The 21,078-nt window shown below is 38.7% G+C and overlaps 1 protein-coding gene across 3 annotated transcripts in view; it reads left to right on the forward strand.

The window, feature by feature from the left end:
- The window catches only part of LOC148351362 (leucine-rich repeat and fibronectin type-III domain-containing protein 2), a 266,639-nt gene that overhangs the window by 238,357 nt on the left and 7,204 nt on the right, over window positions 1-21,078 (forward strand). For all 3 annotated transcript variants that reach the window (XM_088354582.1, XM_088354585.1, XM_088354583.1), the window contains exon 4: window positions 16,109-17,506. In XM_088354582.1, coding sequence (XP_088210708.1) covers window positions 16,131-17,506 — 1,376 coding nt within the window. In that variant the 5' untranslated portion in view covers window positions 16,109-16,130. The remainder of the gene's footprint in view (window positions 1-16,108; window positions 17,507-21,078) is intronic.

The following is a 21,078-nucleotide window of genomic DNA, read 5'->3' on the forward strand; positions in this document are numbered from 1 at the left end:
TCCACAAAAAGTCTGTTGGAAGGGAAAAATGTGGCCGGAAACGCTGCACAACCAAGAGAGATGACCGCAGCCTTGACAAAATTGTGAAGAAGAGCCGCTTCCAGAATTTGAGGGAGCTTCAAAGACAGTGGGCTGAAGCTGGAGTCCAGGTATCAAAAGCCACAGTTCACAGACGTGTCCGGGAAATGGGCTACAATAGCCGTATTCCCATGGTCAAGCCACTTCTGAACTCAAGACAACGGAAGAAGCATCTGACTTGGGCTATGGAGAAGAAGCACTGGACAGTTGCAGAGTGGTCCAAAGTCCTCTTTTCAGACGAAAGCAAGTTTTGCATTTCATTTGGAAGTCAAGGCGCCAGAGTCTGGAGAAAGGCTGGAGAGGAGCAAAATCCAAGTTGCTTGAAATCCAGTGTGAAGTTCCCACAGTCAGCAATGGTTTGGGGAGCCATGTCAGCTGCTAGTGTTGGTCCACTGTGTTTCATCAAGTCCAGAGTAAATGCAACTGTGTACCAAGAGATTTTAGAGCACTACATGCTTCCATCTGCTGAAAAGCTCTATGGAGATGAGTATTTCATTTTCCAGCATGATCTGGCACCTGCCCACAGTGCCAAAACCACCAGTAACTGGTGCACTGACCATGGCATCACTGTCCTTGATTGGCCTGCTAATTCCCCTGACCTGAACCCCATCGAGAATTTGTGGGGTATAGTTAAGAAGAAGATGAAAGACACCAGACCTACAAATGCAAATGAGCTGAAGGCCGCTATCGAAGCATCCTGGGCATCAATAACACCTCAGCAATGCCACAGGCTGATTGCCTCCATGACACGCCGGATTGATGCAGTAATCCGTGCAAAAGGATTCCCAACCAAGTACTGAGTGCATCAATGGACATTTTCAAATGTTTGATTTAGTTTTGCTGTTATAAAATTATTTCTTTTACTTGGTCTGAGGAAGTATTCTAATATTTTGAGATAGGATTTTTGAGTTTTTTCAGCTGTAAGCCAAAATCAGCAATATTCAAATAATAAAAGGCTTGAAATAGTTCAGTTGATGTGTAATGAATCCAGAATGTATGACATTTTTGTTTTTTTAATTGCATTACAGAAAATAAAGAACTTTATCACAATATTCTAATTTTCTGAGACAGTCCAGTATGTTTTAGGTGATTATAGCACTCTGGCTAGCCACTTTGGTACGTTGAATTTTGTACTCTGACCTGCATCACCCACAGCCAACAAAGAAAGGTTATGATTTAAGACGGCGCATTTCTATTTTCAGCATTGCAGCATTACAGCCTTTCATTTGTAGTGATGAAACGCAGACCAATTACATGCAAGTGAAGCAGTCTCATGTGACCTTTTTCAGCCAATCAAATGTGTATCCTCAGTAATCGCTCACTTTAGTTCAGCACACCAAAAGAAGAAAGATGAAAGAGCAGTGCGGATGTATTCAGTGAGGAAGTTGAGCTAGAGAAAGTTCAGGCAATTACTCATGAAAGAAGAGAACGAATATAGCAAAAAATCAAAACGGAACGAGAGTTATTTAGATTTATACGTTCCATTGAGCTCCCAATGTAAGCACTAGAGGCCATTATGAGGCAAAAAGAGAAACATTTTTAACAATCTTACAACCTTAATAATTCAGCATAATTTGTTGGGTAAAAAGTCTAGTTTTTGAGAATCAACTGTTATGATATATAAATTGAATGGCAAACTTTTTTCTTAACTTTTTTTTAGGTTAATAAGGACTGCTTTTGGTGACATATGTACTTCAGTCGTATGTATATGTATATATCTTTTTTCCAGATAAATTATGGTAGTTACAACATCCCCTGATCTTAAATCTACATGAGGAAAGGGAAAACTCAAAAACATGAGGAAAAATGAGAATATTTTAAGAAAAGACCACCCATGAAGTAACCCACCTTCTAGGAAAAAACAGGCTACAATGGATCAATCAATCTTCTTCCTGTGTCCCTTCTTCTGCCCCATGCTTGAGAGGGAAACATATCATTTTATTGGGATTTTGTTTCTTTTATTTCCCTCGTCTATCCATAATAACGGGTCCCTAGAAAGTTAGTGACAAGGGGAAGGAAAAATGGAAAACGGTGACAATGACCAAGTTGAGAAAGGAAATGAATACGAAAACCGAAAATGTTCCTTGTGTGTCTGCCATTTAAGCACTGCTTGAAGGTGCAGTAAACGATTTTAGAATGCTATTTTCTAGCTTCTTTATGGGTGTTTGAGTCTTTTTTTTTTACACAATTAAGTAATTATCGTTCTTAAGCCAAAGCATTTTTTTTATAATTTGGATACAAACCTCTTTTGGCATGTGGCTTTTTAAATCAGTTTTAGGAATTTGCTTATTAGCAAGTATATACATTCCTCGAAGTCCTTATGGTTTTGCTGTTCCTTTTGTTTTTGTGAAAGAAAAGTTGCATGTATTGTACTACCGGTTTTAAACTGCACAAAATGTTCATTCAATACATTAAAAAAAATCATGTTTTTCTTTTTTTTGGGGTGTCAGCTTGTCATTAGCATGGACTGGTAGGTCCACAACTTAGACCAGTTGAAAATGATCAAGTGGTCGAATATTGCACAATGCACCTTTAAGCTATCGGTTGATTGTTTCATACAAATATTCCATGCGACTAAGTGAAGATGATTCCAAAAAGATACATTGTTTTGTTTTCTTTTTTATTACTTTGTTATTATAATTGTATTCCCTGACAATACTATTTTGAAAAGTGTCAGACAGTTGAGTGGATGAGAACGAGACATGCTTTGTCTTTTTCAAGTTAGCTCTTCTTTTCTTTTTGTACTCATTTAAACAATTTTGAAGTTACGAATTTTCAATAGATGGACAAACAGAAAAAAAAATAACCACAACAAGAACATAATCCCCCAGTTGTCCTTGTTCAATCATCATTCGCTGACTGAAAAAAGAAACCTTATACAAATTTGAACACACAGCTGTCCAAACTAGCAGTTGTATTTCTACATACCTTAAAAATAATTTCATTAGTTGAATCCATTTGTTATGACTAAGGCAGTACAGTAATAACTTACAAGAAATAATAATAATAATAATATAGCAGCCCCTACAACACCAGATAAATTTGCTCCCGGATCGCACTTAAATCTAGATTTTGTTTCGGATCTCAAACAAAGTTTCCAGATAAGAAATAACTTAAAAGTCAAGTCAAGTCAAGTCAAGTCATTTTTATTTGTATAGCCCTAAATCACGAAGAGTCTCAAAGGGCTTCACAGATTGTTACACTATATTACACAAACTATTTTCAACCGACAAGAGGAGTAGGTTATTCGTATGCAATGGAGTAGAAGTGAGTTTTAAGTTTAGATTTAAACATTTCCACTGAGGTTGCAGATCGAATCTCAGGGGGAAGAGCATTCCACAGCACCGGTGCCCGGATGGAGAACGCTCTCGAACCAGCAGAAGACTTCTTTGCTCTCGGGATCATCAGAAGACCAGCACTCTCAGATCGTAGGCTTCGGACCGGGACATAGTGGCAGATCAGATCTGAAAGATAAGAGGGAGCAAGTCCATGTATGATTTTGTACAATACTAAGAGAACTTTGAAGTCACATCTTTGGCTAACTGGGAGCCAATGCAGGTTAGCCATAATCGGTGTTATGTGATCGTACTTTTTTGTCCTAGTTAAAAGCCTCGCTGCGGCATTTTGTACTAGCTGAAGAGACTTGATTCTGGACTTCGGGAGACCGGAGAGTAGTGCATTGCAGTAATCGAGACGGGAGGTAACAAATGCATGAATTATTGTTTCCGCATCAGACTGAGACAGTATTGAACGGATTTTAGCAATGTTGCGAAGATGGATTTTAGCAATGTTGCGAAGATGGAAGAAGGCAGTTCTAGTAATTTGCTTTACATGCATCTCAAAGGATAGATCAGGGTCAAATATGACACCTAAATTTTTAACTGAGTCACTCTGTGTGATGTGACATTTGTCAATGTTCACAGCAGTTTTTGAGAATAAGTCCCGGCATTTAGAAGGACCAATGACTAACATTTCGGTCTTTTCAGAGTTAAGACGCAAGAAATTGAGTGACATCCACTCTTTTATCTCAGTGAGACAGGCCTCCAAATTTCCACAGTTTAGTGTGGAAGATTCCTCCAACGGAAGATATAGTTGAGTGTCGTCTGCGTAGCAGTGGAAGCTGATATTGTACTTGCGAATAATATCACCTAATGGAAGCATGTAAATGTTGAAAAGTAGGGGGCCGAGCACTGAACCCTGCGGAACACCGCAGGTAACATTAAAGGGCTCAGATGTCGTTTCACCATATTTAACACAGTGCGTCCTATCTGAGAGGTAAGATTTGAACCACGAGAGGACGGCTCCTGAGAGACCAATCCATTTTTCCAACCGTTCTAGTAGGATATTGTGGCGCACTGTGTCAAAAGCAGCACTAAGATCCAGCAGCAGCAAAAGTGATGAAGCGCCAGAATCCATTGACATTAGGAGATCATTTGTTTCCTTGATCAGAGCTGTCTCAGTAGAGTGGTTAGCCCTGAATCCTGATTGCATGGATTCAAAAAGGTTATTCTCCGATATGAAAGCATTCAGCTGCTGTGCCACTACTCTTTCGAGTACTTTAGAGAGGAAAGGTAGGTTTGACACAGGTCTGTAATTACTTAATATTTCTGGATCAAGGTTGGGTCGTTTCAGTGTGGGTTTAATAACGGCGGACTTAAAAGCTGCTGGAACTACACCTGAGGAGAGTGACGTATTTATAATATTTAGAACTGAAGGCCCAAGGACGCTAAAAAGACTTTTAATAAGTGAACCTGGGAGAGGGTCGAACTGGCAAGTCGTCGGTTTGGCCGCATTCACCACTTGTTTGAGATCATCAAGTGACAGTTCACTAAAACCGGCCATTTTCCCAGGGCAGCCACCCTGTCGTGCATCTGTAAATTTCAGTCCTTTAATACGTGTGGTACTAACAATATCTTTTGCAATTTCTTCCTGTATGCATTGAATCTTCTTAGTGAAGAAGACCATTAAGTCCTGAGCAGAGTGTGTCGAACTGTCTGCGATAGCCTGTTGCCTTGTAAGCGATGCTACAGTGTCAAAAAGGGCTTTGGGGTTGTTCTTTTGAGACGCAATCACCTTCGAAAGGTAGGCCGATTTTGCAGAGGCAAGGGCCGCTTTATACTTTAACATGCTGTCACACCAGGTTTGATGGAAAACCTCAGGCTTGGTAGCGCGCCATTTTCTCTCCCATTTCCTGCATTCTTTTTTAAGGGCTCTAGTTTCATCAGTAAACCAAGGTGTGCGTCTTTTAGGACGTGATTTTAGTTTTATGGGCGCTATTGAATCCAGCACACTAGTCAGGGTGGTATTTAACTCATTCATGAGTGAGTCAATCGAGCCATTGTATTTAGGAAAGGACGCAACTGCTCCAGGAAGGAGTTCAAAGAGCTCAGAAACTGTGCCAGTGCTTATATTGCGTCCGCTAAATCCCTCAGCTTTATTAAGTCTACATTTAGTTAGCACCTCAAATGTCACTAAATAATGATCAGAGATAACAGTAGTACACGGTAGAACCATAATGTTTGAGGTTAAAACTCCTCGAGTCAGAATCAAGTCTAGCGTGTTCCCATTTTTATGGGTTGGCAAGTCAACCAGTTGAGTAAAACCAAATGCATCAATTAGAGAACTAAACGCAATAGTAAGTGAACTGTGTGGGGAGTTCATATGAATGTTAAAGTCTCCCATAATTATAATTTTGTCTGCATAGGTTACTAGTTCAGACAAAAGTTCAGCAAATTCGTCTAAGAAAGTTGTGTATGGCCCAGGTGCACGATAGATAGTTATTACATCAATTGACAATTGAGGGGACCGCATCACAAGAGCCTCAAACGTTTTGTAATTATTAGAGCAATTCATTTGTTCCCAACCTCCCAAAATCATCCACGTTAGCCCTATATAGCTATAAAATACATCTTATACTATTAAAAAAAACGCGGTTAATTAGTAATTGAACATAAAATGCAGTAACAAGATAGATTAAATAATATTAACAAAATAACATGCAAGTTTATCATGAGCACATACCATGGAGGAGGTTGGGATTAGGTCTGGCAGGAAAAGCACGTGCTAACTGGTACGATTCTGGCGGTGAGCAGTCTTGAGCACTTAGTCATCTAGTGGAAGCATCTGGTAAATAGATGTAAAATGGATTGTTCTGGTATGTCAGGCAAGATAATTGCTCTAAAGATATTTCGTACCTGGAACTAAAACCTGGTAAACTAGAGCAGCTCACATGTGTAATATGCTTATTAATTGATTTTTTTTTTTTATGTATTTGTGCAATATTTTGTAAATGTAAATGATAAACTACCAGGATAGCTAGTTGGTATAAAGTGGCATCCCTGCGTGAAGACAACACGATAAAATTATTAAGTTGGTGCACAAGATGTTTCACAAAGCTGTTCTTTTTTGACGCCTCATCAAAGTGTTGCAGCAGAGAAATGAAAGCTGTCGGTAACTACAGTTAGTTGCACTCAGTTATTGTACTTTTCTTAAGGAGAGAACAAGGATGCATCTTACTTAAACTGCATTTGGTTAAAGACTTTTAATTAAAATAAAACAATTAGACACAGAAGAACATGCAAGATGAGAACATTCTCTATTGGAAGCGGTGTCCTCATTTATCATATAGTCGTCGCTATCAAGGGATGAGGGCACTCTCAACAAAGGCTTCATCTCCCACATGCTGGGCACTATATATAGAGCACTTCAATTGTTAACAGATGGTAGTGTAGCTGTATAGGCCTGTTTTTTGTTAACTAGAATTGCAGCTTGAAAATGCGTCACACACATGGGAACACAGCTGAATAAATATTTTGGCCATGCTTTAAAAAGATTTACAGAAGTCCAAACAAAATAAGTAAGTTTTCACTAGGAGTGGACTGCATCACAATTTGTTGTTCCTGCAAGAAATATCTTGATTTGAGTATGCAAGGTTATCCAAAGCTGTTTTGTGTGTGTTCTGAGGTCATGGGTTCAAATCCAGCTACCAGCCTTCCTGTGCACAGTTTGCATGTTCTCCCCAAAATCATGCATGGCAGGTTAATGGCTGACCCAAATCGTCCCTCGGTACAAGTGAGCGTATGAATGGTCTCTGTGCGCACTGCGACTCACGGGCAACCTGCCTCAAGATATTTGGGAGGGGCTTGATCCTATTAAGGTTAAACAGTGCAGATAATTGATGGATAGATGAACTTTCTTCTGAATGTGCATGTTTTCAAAATAATCATAAAATTTTCTATTCATTTTACATTGTTTTCTTTCATTGATGTTCACTATGTTTTGTGTACTGTTACCCAATGCAAAATCTATGGCACCCTGGTCATCCTGAAAGGGGGATTACCACTTGTGAGGCCCGTTCTCAAGTTTTTTTTTTTCCCTTGTGCTGAGGTTTTGAGTTTTTCCTTGCCCCAAATGTTTGTTTAAGATCAGTGGGTGGTGTTATTGAAACATGTGCAGTCCTTTGGGACATTTTGTGATTAAGGGCCATACAAATAAATGGGGCTTGAAACTTGATCTTTAGACAAGGCTTTTGGTTTTAAGTAAACTTTTTGACAAGATACATATTCATTAATAAGCCACACAATATTAACAGGACATGCATGAGTTAATGATATTCAAAATATAAGATTATATATAAGAATAAATCCTGTTATAATCAAAACCTGCAAAGTAGAAAGATTTTTTTAACGTATGATATACAGGACTGTCTCAGAAAATTAGAATATTGTGATAAAGTTCTTTATTTTCTGTAATGCAATTAAAAAAACAAAAATGTCATACATTCTGCATTCATTACACATCAACTGAACTATTTCAAGCCTTTTATTATTTTAATATTGCTGAATTTGGCTTACAGCTTAAGAAAACTCAAAAATCCTATCTCAAAATATTAGAATATCATGAAAAAGTATACAAGTAGGCTATTCAACTAATCACTTGAATCATCTAATTAACTCGAAACACTTTGCGAGGGTCACCTGAGCCTTAAAAACACTCAGCTTGGTTCAGTAAACTAAATCACAAGTATGGGGAAGACTGCTGATCTGACTGCTGTCCAGAGGACCATCATTGATACCCTCCATCAGGAGGGTAAGACACAAAAATAAATTTCTCAAAGAGCAGGCTGTTCACAGAGTGCAGTTTCAAAGCATATCCACAAAAAGTCTGTTGGAAGGGAAAAATGTGGCCGGAAACGCTGCACAACCAAGAGAGATGACCGCAGCCTTAACAAAAGTGTGAAGAAGAGCCGCTTCCAGAATTTGGGGGAGCTTCAAAGACAGTGGGCTGAAGCTGGAGTCCAGGTATCAAAAGCCACAGTTCACAGACGTGTCCGGGAAATGGGCTACAATAGCCGTATTCCCATGGTCAAGCCACTTCTGAACTCAAGACAACGGAAGAAGCGTCTGACTTGGGCTATGGAGAAGAAGCACTGGACAGTTGCAGAGTGGTCCAAAGTGCTCTTTTCAGACGAAAGCAAGTTTTGCATTTCATTTGGAAGTCAAGGCGCCAGAGTCTTGAGAAAGGCTGGAGAGGAGCAAAATCCAAGTTGCTTGAAATCCAGTGTGAAGTTCCCACAGTCAGCAATGGTTTGGGGAGCCATGTCAGCTGCTGGTGTTGGTCCACTGTGTTTCATCAAGTCCAGAGTAAATGCAACTGTGTACCAAGAGATTTTAGAGCACTACATGCTTCCATCTGCTGAAAAGCTCTATGGAGATGAGGATTTCATTTTCCAGCATGATCTGGCACCTGCCCACAGTGCCAAAACCACCAGTAACTGGTGCACTGACCATGGTATCACTGTCCTTGATTGGCCTGCTAATTCCTCTGACCTGAACCCCATCGAGAATTTGTGGGGTATAGTTAAGAAGAAGATGAAAGACACCAGACCTACAAATGCAAATGAGCTGAAGGCCGCTATCGAAGCATCCTGGGCATCAATAACACCTCAGCAATGCCACAGGCTGATTGCCTCCATGCCACGCCGGATTGATGCAGTAATCCGTGCAAAAGGATTCCCAACCAAGTACTGAGTGCATCAATGGACATTTTCAAATGTTTGATTTAGTTTTGCTGTTATAAAATTATTTTTTTACTTGGTCTAAGGAAGTATTCTAATATTTTGAGATAGGATTTTTGAGTTTTTTTCAGCTGTAAGCCAAAATCAGCAATATTAAAATAATAAAAGGCTTGAAATAGTTTAGTTGATGTGTAATGAATCCAGAATGTATGACATTTTTGTTTTTTTAATTGCATTACAGAAAATAAAGAACTTTATTACAATATTCAAATTTTCTGAGACAGTCCTGTATACGATTGAGCGATACAATAGATCTACAAATATAACTGGTTAAGAGGGCACAGCAGCGCCTGTACTTCCTGCGGAGGATGAGGAGAGCCCACCTGCCCCCACTCTCCCTCATCACATTCTACAGGGGCACCATAGAGAGTATCCTGACCAGCTTTATCTCTGTGTGGTGTGGAGGCTGCAGCGCTTCCGACTGGGGTAGTGTGAGGAGGGTGACGAGGACAGCAGAGAAAATAATCGGAACTTCTCTCCCCTCCATTCAGGACATTGGCCAGAAGCGCTGCCTATCCCTAAGAACATTATCAGGGACCCCTCTCACCCCCATCATGGACTGTTCACTCTGCTAGCCTCTCGGAAGAGGTACTGCAGTGTGCGGTGCAAGACCACCAGGTTCCACAATAGTCTTGTCCCCCTGGCCATTAGACTGTTAAACGGTCAATCAAACACAAATCTAACTGCTGCTAATCTGTACATCTGTTGGTTTTGTTTGACTTTTTGCACTACTGGCAGTTTTTTAGAGCTAGCCACTCCTTGCACATCTGTTTCTCTGCACTATTGTACATACAGCGTTATTGTTACAGTGTTATTGTTACTGTTTACCTGACTTGTTTACCTGACTGCCCATTTTGCACATCTGGTTAGCTGCTCCTCTTGCACTATTTGCGCTACTGTAAAATACTATACATAGCCATAATTATTTAGTATATTATTAGTACTCAATACTCCAACTCAATACAACATTTTATTTATATCTGTACATTCAAGGAAACTGTGCGGGTCAGATGTATCGACATTTCGTTCTGTATACACGTGTACTAGAATGATAATAAAGTAGATCTGAAACTGAATAAAACGCAGAATACAAAATTGCAATTGAATAAATAGTCTTTATTGTCATTACATCTGTGCAGGGACGTCGAACTTTTGGGCTAGCATGTGACGTCATCCACTTCGCTGTTGCTAAACTACAGCACAGCACCACGAGGCTATCCTGATAATTTGTTAATAAACAACAAAAGGATACTGCTGAAAGTGTGAATTTCCCTACGGGGATGAATAAAGTATCTCTCGCTCTCGCTCTTTCTCTCTCTCATATATATATTCATATGAGTCTCCTTAGAGTGTAAAAAAGCTGTGTAGAAAGCGGCTGGTTAGCTGCTTGCTAATATCTAGGATCCTCCAGTTGAACCAGGTCTCTTAAATACAAGAATCTCGACAAGGTTGTTTTGTTTTTGGAGGGTACCCGTAGCAGCAAGATAACTGACAATCATGTCAGCTCCCTTTAGGTGAGCCTATATTTATCTAAAATACATGACAGTTCATGTATTTTTGCTTATTATTTATCCCTCCATCCATCAAATATCTGCACCGCTTATCAGTAGGATTCCATCCCAGCTATCTTTGGGCAGTCAGCAAGGGAAAACGCTGAAGAGGTTGCCAGCCAGTAGCAGGGAACACAGAGACAGACAACAATTCCCTCACTCATTCATACATAGGGACAATTAGAACTTGCCTATTAACCTATCGGGGCGGCAGTTGCTCAGGAGGTAGAGCGCTCGTCTTGGGATCAAGGAAACCCAGTTCGAATCTCGACTTGTCCGTGTTACATGTCGAAGTGTCCTTGGGTAAGACACCGAACCCCTAATACCCCCAATAAGCAGGTTAGTGCCTTACATGGCTGCAAGGCCGCTATTGGGAAATGTGGAGCACATTGTAAAGCGCTTTGGGAAGTCATTGACTTGAAAAGCGCTATATAAATGCAGATCATTTCATTTCCTAACCTGACATGCATGTTTTTTGGAATGTGGGAGGAAACCAGAGTGCAAGGAGGAAACCCACACAAGCATGGAAACAACATGCAAACTTTGCACAGGGAGGCTGGTAGCTGGATAACCCATGACCTCAGAACTGTGCTGTGGATGCGCTAACTACTTAATATTCTTATTATCAATTTTTTTTTTTAATGAATGAACGTTTTTTTGCCTCTAGAGGTGCTAAATAATTCACAATGTCCCTTTCTAAAGCCTTTACCTTAACCTGTTTATGTATTGATTGGTTGACACCATCATGCAATGCATTCACATGAAAATAAAGCAAAAAATAAATAAAGGTAAGGTGATATTTAACCTGAGAGTCATATTAAATGTAATACATGTTCCTAGGAAAGGGAAAATTTCAGCTTGAACCAAGTGAGGCAAAAACGCGCCGCTGGCTGGGAGCTTTTAATATGATTCGCGCTATCAGCGCAGTTTAAATCGAGCACTCAAGAAGCAATGAATGTCCTGCAGAAATGTGTGATGAGAGCGCAACTTGTCATGTTTGATGAAGCTCGTTATCAAAAATTCCATGGGAACTATTGTCTTCACAGGCAATGTTATCAAATTTGGGGCCACCACAATCACAGTAAGGGTTATCGTGAGATGCACAAAAGCAACTATTTTATGAGGCCATTAGTCTGCTCTGTGTTCCGTGCATTTGGGCGACTTCGCTTATCTAAGCGGCTGAGTAACTTTGGCGTGTTATTAGGTTTGTTGGTTTTGAGGATGAAAACAAAAAAACTTGAAATTTTGCAAATGGTTTGCTTAGGGTTTGCACATGCAAAGCTACATTGTAAATATTACTGAGCAAGTAATTTGACCCACTTGGAGGAGTCTGCAAGTTGATTAATTGACTACATGGATGTGATCGATCAAACCGGAGATAAATTGTGATAACTGTCATGGTTGCCATGGCGCCCACTTGGCCGCGCCCATGTATGTCATGGTTGCCATGGCGCCCACTTGGCCACGCCCGTGTTGTGCCGGCTGCGGCTCGTTTAGAGATTGACTTTCTGTGTATATGAATGAAAACTGTATTTCGTTACACTAAAATAAAAACAACAAAAACAATGAGTCAAGAACAAAATAATGTTAACATGTTTGAAAAGGGGTAGTCAGAAGATGCTTATTTTTCCTACCCCTTTATCTTCCCTATTAAATACAGTTTACAAATCCTCTTCTCTTGTGTCTAATATAACAAAATCTCATGGATATACTTATTATATTGGTCAGATATCAATAAATATTATAATTACAATAATCACATATTTTATACACTTATCTTCGTAATACCCATCCCTCAACGTCATAATGCCACTAGTTACCAAACATCACTGCGACATCAATGATAATAACAACAATAAAAATAAAAATTATATTTATAATAACAGTTACGATATTATTATAGCAACAATAACAACAAAGTTAACAATAGTTTTAAACGCAGTATTTCAAATCTCACTCATATCCCATTTTCTTCATCCCTGTATTTCGCCAGTAATGCTTTTTTGTATTTAAATTTGAACACATGAATAGTTGGACATTGTTTGATCTTATCTTGGGATTTTGAATTTACTACAGCCCCTAAAGTTATAATTTCCCTCTTTCCGAATGAATAATTGTTGGATGTTTTCTGGCACCATGTTTTTGTTGACCTTAAATAATAGTTGTGAAGTGAAACATTTTATTAAATCATCCAGTTTTAATAATATGGACTTCATGAATAAAATATTAGTATGATCCCGGTATCCTACCCTGTGTAAAGTTCTTATTGCACGTTTTTAAAGGATAAAAAGGGGCTGTAGTGAACTTTTGTAATTACTATTGCCCCAGAATGCACAATATGTTAAGTATGGCAGAACTAGAGAACAATATAATAAATACAATGCATTATAGTTTAAAAGGAATTTGGCTTTATTCATTATTTAAATGCTTTTAGAAAACTTAGTTTGTTTGTGTCTGATGTGTGTTTTCCGACTTAATTTATTGTCTATTATGACCCCTAAAAACGTAATTTCTGATACAATGTCTATTGCAGCAGCATACATTTTTACTTCTAAATCTTGATTTGCCTTGCGATTACCAAAGAATATTACTTTGGTCTTATTTAAATTTAAAGATAATTTATTTATATCCATCCATACTTTTGGTTAATTAATTCACGGTTAATGCAGGTTACCAAATCAATATAGTTATCATTTGAATAGAAATTGTTAGTGTCGTCTGCAAATATTACTAATTTCAATAGTTTTGAAACATTAAAGATATCATTAATATATAAATTAAATAACTTTGGACCCAGGATAGAACCCTGTGGTACTCCACAACAGATGTTCATGTTTTCAGATGACAACTCTCCCATTTTCAGATATTGCTTCCTTCCCGTCAAATAACTTTGAACCCATTGCAAAGCCAAGCCCCTGATACCATATCTTTCCAGTTTTTTTAATAGTATATGATGATTAATGGTATCAAAATGCTTTTTTAAAGTCAATAAATACCCTCTCAAACTGACGCCCTCCATTTTACTCATCTTAGGACTTTTAAAAGCCGTGAAAAAAACACTGAAAGCAATTCTACCCCAAATTGGCTTATATTTGAGTACCAATTGTTGAACCATCAAAAACCCTATATCTGAATCCAACATGAGGGCAGGTTAAAACTCAAAAGATCACAATTAGGAAAAAATAAGAGACCTTGAGAAGGGGTCACCTACAGTACAAGTAGATGATGCAGTCCCAAAACATGTCTGAAATTGTGTTGGGTTTAGCCTATCCAAAGTGGAATACGTTTAATTGTTGTGTCTAACCTGGTCCAAATTGAGTCAAAATAGAAGCTGACATCCCGCACACTGTCTTTCAGCATCTGTCAAGTCAACATTACTAGTCATCATTTTTGCCAACTATCACCAAGTTACTGTAGTGGGGTTACTCGGAATGCACATACTGTGTGCATTCTTTCACACAAGTTGCACCTAGTGGTTAACACTCCATTTTAACTCCATTCCGTGTGCATTGCCCTGTGCTCAAATTAATTTAGGGTCCCAAACCCAAGGGCGCAGGTTTGGACTTGGCATTGGTGGGGACATAGGGCTTATTTTTAGTGATCACATAATGGCATTATGGACAAAACAATTATTGCACTATATTGGTGTGGACACATCCCCTCCAGTCATGTCAAAACTACACCTAAGCCAAAAATGACCAACCTGGTAAATAAATAAATCAGAGAAGATTACAATATTTGCTCTGCATTTAAATTATCTCCTGAGGAGTGAGCGAATTGCTTTTAAAGTTGTTTCAAATCTGATGTTCAAGCAAGTAAAGCAATCAAAGGGTATCTTTACAGTATGTCCTTTCCTCTGATGCCCTGTAAGTCTGGATGTGCCTGTTGGTATTTCAGCAGCAGGTTTGACCTTTGCCTTGCCCATCGTAGATGGTGTTTGAGCCTGGGAAAAGGCCACTGGTAAATGGATGCAGACCTTAAACACTCTGCACGCTTCTTATTACTTTGTGTAGAGAACCTCTATTCAGTAAAGGTCATCTCTTTCACTTGGTTGGCCTTACTTTGCCACCCAACCATATACTTCATATGAAGCAAATTTAAATAGGAACTGTTCAAAGATTAGACGTGACCGTCTCAAACGTCTTTGCCGTTGTGTACCATAATCAATGCCACCTTAGTGTAACAATATATTTTTATTTGATATTTTTCTGGTGGTATTTTTACAATCCTAGCCTTTACAGAAGACAAAAACATGTACAGCTCGCTGACTTCCATAAATCTTTGGCTCAGCATGTTAATTCAAAAGTTAAATACATTACGTATAAAGCGTTCTTTAATAGCGATCACACAGCAATTGCATCACTTGAATGTGCCCATAAATCAGGATTAGTGACACCCGTCTTTATTGTTTAAAATACTCAGTAAGCATATGCATGATTGTGTCTCAGCCTTTCTGTGATTTGTTCCTTCTTCATTGCATTGCAAATTTCATTTGATGCAAATCTTTGAATCAAGCTTGTTATCATGAAGGAATTATGATAATGTATAATAACATTGATGATCTGATCAAAAAAACTTTGTTTATCTATATAAGCTGAGCATGTTAGGGTTTGGACTGTGTATTGTGTGTCAAACTATTGATTATCGGTTGTTTTTGCACAGCAGTTATTTGCTAAATGAATCAATGAAAAAAAATCATGAATACATGTTAAAAAGAGGTCTCTACTTAAAATATTTCCCCTATTATGGGTTCATTTTGGAACCTAACCCCCACAATAAAGTGGAAGTGAGCCAGCTTTGTCTTTTGTGATATCTGACATAAAAATGCCCTTCTCACACCTCACTATATGTTGTCAAAACGCTCGTCTTAGCAGTGCTCACCTTATATCTGACAATGCGTTTTAGAATGCACCTAACTTTGTTTATCTATATAAGCTGAGCATGTTAGGGTTTGGACTGTGTATTGTGTGTCAAACTATTGATTATCGGTTGTTTTTGCACAGCAGTTATTTGCTAAATGAATCAATGAAAAAAAATCATGAATACATGTTAAAAAGAGGTCTCTACTTAAAATATTTCCCCTATTATGGGTTCATTTTGGAACCTAACCCCCACAATAAAGTGGAAGTGAGCCAGCTTTGTCTTTTGTGATATCTGACATAAAAATGCCCTTCTCACGCCTCACTATATGTTGTCAAAACGCTCGTCTTAGCAGTGCTCACCTTATATCTGACAATGCGTTTTAGAATGCACCTAATTAAAATTGACCTCTGGTTTGAAGTAATACTGGCTCAGAAGTACTTCACCTCACCATTGGGTACCTATCCAATGATGTTGTTTGCAAAATTGGAACTGGCGTACATGTCGTTTGTATAAGAAGTATTTTTTTTTTCCGCTCTTGCAGGTCCCCCATTGCATGATCAAACATGGACAAGGTGGTCGCCAGTCTCCTGCTGCTGGGAATCATGCTTACAACGGTTCATGCTTGTCCCAAGTACTGCGTCTGCCAGAACCTCTCAGAATCTCTGGGGACGCTGTGTCCTTCGAAAGGCCTTCTATTTGTCCCACCAGACATTGATCGGCACACCGTGGAGCTTCGGCTGGGCGGCAACTTTATCCTCAAGATTACCACTCAGGACTTTGCCAACATGACTGGTCTTGTAGACCTCACCTTGTCCCGCAACACCATCAGCACAATCCAGCCTTTTTCCTTCATTGACCTTGAGACCCTGAGATCCCTTCACCTGGACACCAACAGACTGACCGAACTGGGGCCAGACGACCTTAGGGGTCTTATAAACCTGCAGCACCTGATCCTCAACAACAACCAGCTAAGTCGCATCGCCAAAGCGGCCTTTGATGACCTCTTGCTGACGCTTGAAGATCTGGATTTGTCATACAACAACCTCCGCAGTGTGCCTTGGGAAGCCATCCGCAAGATGGTCAACCTCCATCAGATGAGCTTAGACCATAATCTTATTGCGTTCATTGCCGAAGGGACATTTACGGATCTGGAAAAACTGGCTAGGTTGGATCTTACCTCCAACCGTCTACAGAAGCTCCCACCAGACCCTATCTTTGCCCGTTCGCAAACGAACGTCGGCATGACCACGCCATACATACCTCCGTTGTCTCTTAGCTTTGGAGGCAACCCATTGCACTGCAACTGTGAAGTTCTTTGGCTCCGGAGGCTCGATCGAGAGGACGACATGGAAACTTGCGCATCTCCAGCAAGTGTCAAAGGTCGCTACTTTTGGTCTGTTCAGGAGGAGGAATTTGTTTGTGAGCCTCCTCTCATTACACAGCATACAAACAAGTTGTTAGTGCTGGAAGGCCAAACTGCTAGTTTGCGCTGTAAGGCTGTTGGTGATCCAATGCCAACTGTGCATTGGGTCGCCCCTGACGACAGACTGATCAGTAATTCTTCTCGTGCCACTCTATATGAAAACGGCACCCTTGATATTACAATCACAACATCCAAGGATTACGGAACGTTTACATGCATCGCTGCAAATGCTGCTGGGGAATCTACAGCCCATATAGAGTTGTCAATTATTCAGCTGCCTCACCTGACCAATGGTACAAACCGCACTGTCCAGTCCAAGTCTGGTCTTTCGGACATAACGAGCTCTACCAAGATCAGTAAAGGAGACCCAAAACCTCTGCCTGAAAACACTGTCTCTGTCTCAGACGTTTCTTCAGCTTCTGCACTGATTAAGTGGACTGTAGGCAAATCAACACCAAAGGTCAAAATGTATCAGCTGCAGTACAACTGCTCTGAAGATGAAGTTCTCATTTACAGGTAAGACTTATTCTACTATAAACGGGTAAGTACTGATACCAAGTATCGGTATTGATGCCGATACTATCATTTTCAAAGATATTGAAACTTGCAATTGTAGCCTATACGAGTATTGGCTTCTTTCAAGAGGCAATTCAGAAAATCAAGAATGGTAAAAATTACAATTATAAATGCCATACAAGGTGGTATACATTTAGTTGGGATTCCAAACTGTCTTTAAAAATATCCTTCATTTTTTGGGACGGAACGGAATTTTAAGTAATAATAGAATAGGTATGCGGTATAAGCATGACTTATCATTGGTCTGTAAGGAATGTGGACATTCCTAATTAATGCAGTTCCTCAATCAAAGTAAAACAATCTATTTAGTATATTGGGAATATAATGATAATAATATGTCTTGTCCTTTGAACATGTATAAAGAACACATCAATAGTGCACATTATGTTTAATATATTGCTAGAGCATTTACTGTACTTCCAAATTGGGTTGATCTTTTACCCACATAACAATATGAATTGACACACTATGTGAAAATTATGAAATTATTTGCAAGGGAATATCTGCTACATAAGTAGTCTCAGTTTGTGTTACATTGATTGCCTTTTGGTTTAGCTTGATTAAAATTACGGGGTGATATAATTTTTGTATACTGAGCTAATAGCAGATATGAAAACAAGTATCAAATGACATTCAAAGTCTCCGATTTTGATGGTTATGTACCATAAGTCCATTGGACTAACACTTTATGATTAAAAATATTTAACCCCAATCAGTAAAATATTCAAGCTTCTCAAAGCAGGTGTTGAAATATTCACCCACACGGAATTAGTTAATCAGTTATATTCATCTTAAATATTGTACAATAAGGTTATTAATAATTGCTGCTTTGTTGTTTGTAGTTTTTTAAAGTGTTACCATTGTCCAAGAACCACGTTCAATCTCAAAATGGCGTTCTTAAATCCTACTAAGATTTTTTTCTTAAACAGAAAATCCTTTTGTCTATTCTGAAAATCCAATTTCAATATTTAGTAACTCTCGAATAATTAATCTGATTAATCTATATTGACACCAGAAATAGAGTGAGTTTTAATCAGATTAAAATACATAATTTTACTAAGCACGGATCAAAACACAATTTATTACCCAACCTCACCCCTCACCTGTCATGTGACATGACATGTATATTCTTTATATTGATCATTTAAAATAAATAAATACATGTAAAAAAAAATATCTTACTGTAGGCTACTTATTCACTTGTATGCTTGCAGTCATGAAGGCTGAATAACAATTATAAGCTTCTGTGGTGGAATGAAAAGATTGCATGAGGTCTGTCATGCATGAGGAAAAGTAGTGTATTCCCTTTTGATGGAGGAAGGCAATTAACAATAAATAATGAACCGCTGCCATGTTATGTGTGTGGGTTGGGGGAGTTCATAAAGATCAAAGCTAAGAATAGAGATAGACAAGCTGCAACGTTGCCTATTTATAGAACAGTGTTAGGCTAGTGAATTGCAATGTGGGGCATATTTAGCTAATTTGCATGTGGTTTTAAAATAAAGTTTTTTTCTTTATTTAATAAGTGTACAGAACTAATTTCAATGTTAAAAAAATGGATACGAGTTTAGCAAAACTGATTGGGATTTAGACAAATAATAGGAAAATTTAGATCCACTTTTGGACAGCAAGCTAATTAAGAATACTTTAAATTCCGAAGAGCACACGTGATTATAAGCTGCATGTTCAAATTAAGAAAGAAACTATGTTTTGTCTTTGTACACGCCGCATCGGATATGAAGCCGCATGCCTAATGGGGCTTAGAAATAAGCTAAGTCACGCCCATTACTTACATTTCACTCCATTTTCAGCTGCGTGGTCTTTAGTTGCGTTCCAAATGATTTACCTCAAGTGTTTTTGGATCATGTAACCATTCAAAATGGTCATCACAAAGACAAGCACTTAATTACTACTGTGAATGAAGAAAACACAGTGAGGGCTCCATCACATAAAATGTCAACCCTAAAATTTATAGATTTATATACTGTGGAGAATAGAGCCGGATTTCAACATAGACCTGCCTTTTTGTGTTGTTGTCATTGGTGGTTGCCTCAATACCGGACCTTAATTACATTTTGCATGAAATAAAGGAAACTTCAGCTACCTGACAGGCCGGTGATATAGAAAGAGATGTGTAGCATTTTTGATCGATGACTTCCACTGCTGTTCAATATGGATATATAAATGGAGGACTTTATTTGTGAGTATAAAAGTTGACAGATTGTAGGTTAGTGTAGGTTGTGAACATACAGTGCATGCCAACCTTTTTACATTAAAGAGCGGTTGATGTTATTGCACACTCTTATTTTTACACACTAAAAGTCCGTCACAAGAATACCAAAAAAACAAAAACACAAACAAAACAACATATGCTTGTGTATTCCTGCATGTGACAAACTTTTACTTAAACAGTAATCGAATACCATCGTTAGAGCGGTTTATTTACGCAAGACTTTCAATAAAGCAGCCATAGACTAGAATACTAGTCTTGAGTGAAGATGTGTTGTTGTTTAGATTTGAAAGAAAATCGGGCAGGGGGCTTAATGGCAGAAAATCTGTAGTTTATCGAAAAAATGGGTACTTGTTATGTTTAGACTTAAGTAAACACCCAATATTAGGCATAGACGGATTTTGAACTTCCAAGGAGGGCCAGGAGAAGAGCTTTGAGATAAGAGATTTCCATTCCTTCCTAAAACCCTCCTCCTTTTTTATGAAACATCCAAGGTTACAAAAATCAGATCAGCCCTAAAGGGCTTAACAACAGCAACATGATTTCCCAATAGTGACAATGATATAATTGTCGAAACAATGAACAACAGCAAGTCAAAATAAGGACCAAGCATCCTATAAAATCTTCTTTGCATTTGTCCAATATTAAAAATAGAATAAACTAATCAGAACTGTTGGGGTCCAGGTTTAAAACCTCTCGTTTTGTGTAAATGTGTTACATTAACGTTTACTAAAAATAGTATAATTTCTCTCGAAGGGTGTTAATGAATATTTCCAGACATCACAGCTGTGTTTTGGATTTATAGCGGATGCGTTGTGGAAAAGAGCAGCTCACTGTTTTCAAAGAGAAAGAATGAGCCCCATCGATTTTAAAGCCGTAATGTTGAAAATGCAGAAACAAAATGAGCCGTATGTAGTCCGGAATTTACTGTGATTCAAAAATGGCAAAAGTTTAGGAACAGGCACAAAATGCCTGCACATTTCTGTTTGTTACTTGGTCAGTCGTTAAAACGTCACTCTGGTTAGGCTGCAGGCATCTTTAAAGAGGACCAGAGAAAGTTTGAGGTAACATTAATTTCAACCCTCCGCTGACTTGATTTAAACCTCATGAACGCCCTGAAACAGTTTGGAAAAACACCTCTTGGACCCTTCGATAGTGAAAAAATATATCAGCTCAGCTTGCTGTACACAGAACGAGACGTCTGACAGAAATTTCACTGAAAAATCGTTGACACACCCCTAATTACCAATGCATCATCAGGCAACAACACTTTGATCTCTTT

Source organism: Urocampus carinirostris, chromosome 15, assembly GCF_059441175.1.
Source record: "Urocampus carinirostris isolate Australia breed hairy pipefish chromosome 15, RoL_Ucar_1.0, whole genome shotgun sequence".
NCBI classification, from domain to species: domain Eukaryota; kingdom Metazoa; phylum Chordata; class Actinopteri; order Syngnathiformes; family Syngnathidae; genus Urocampus; species Urocampus carinirostris.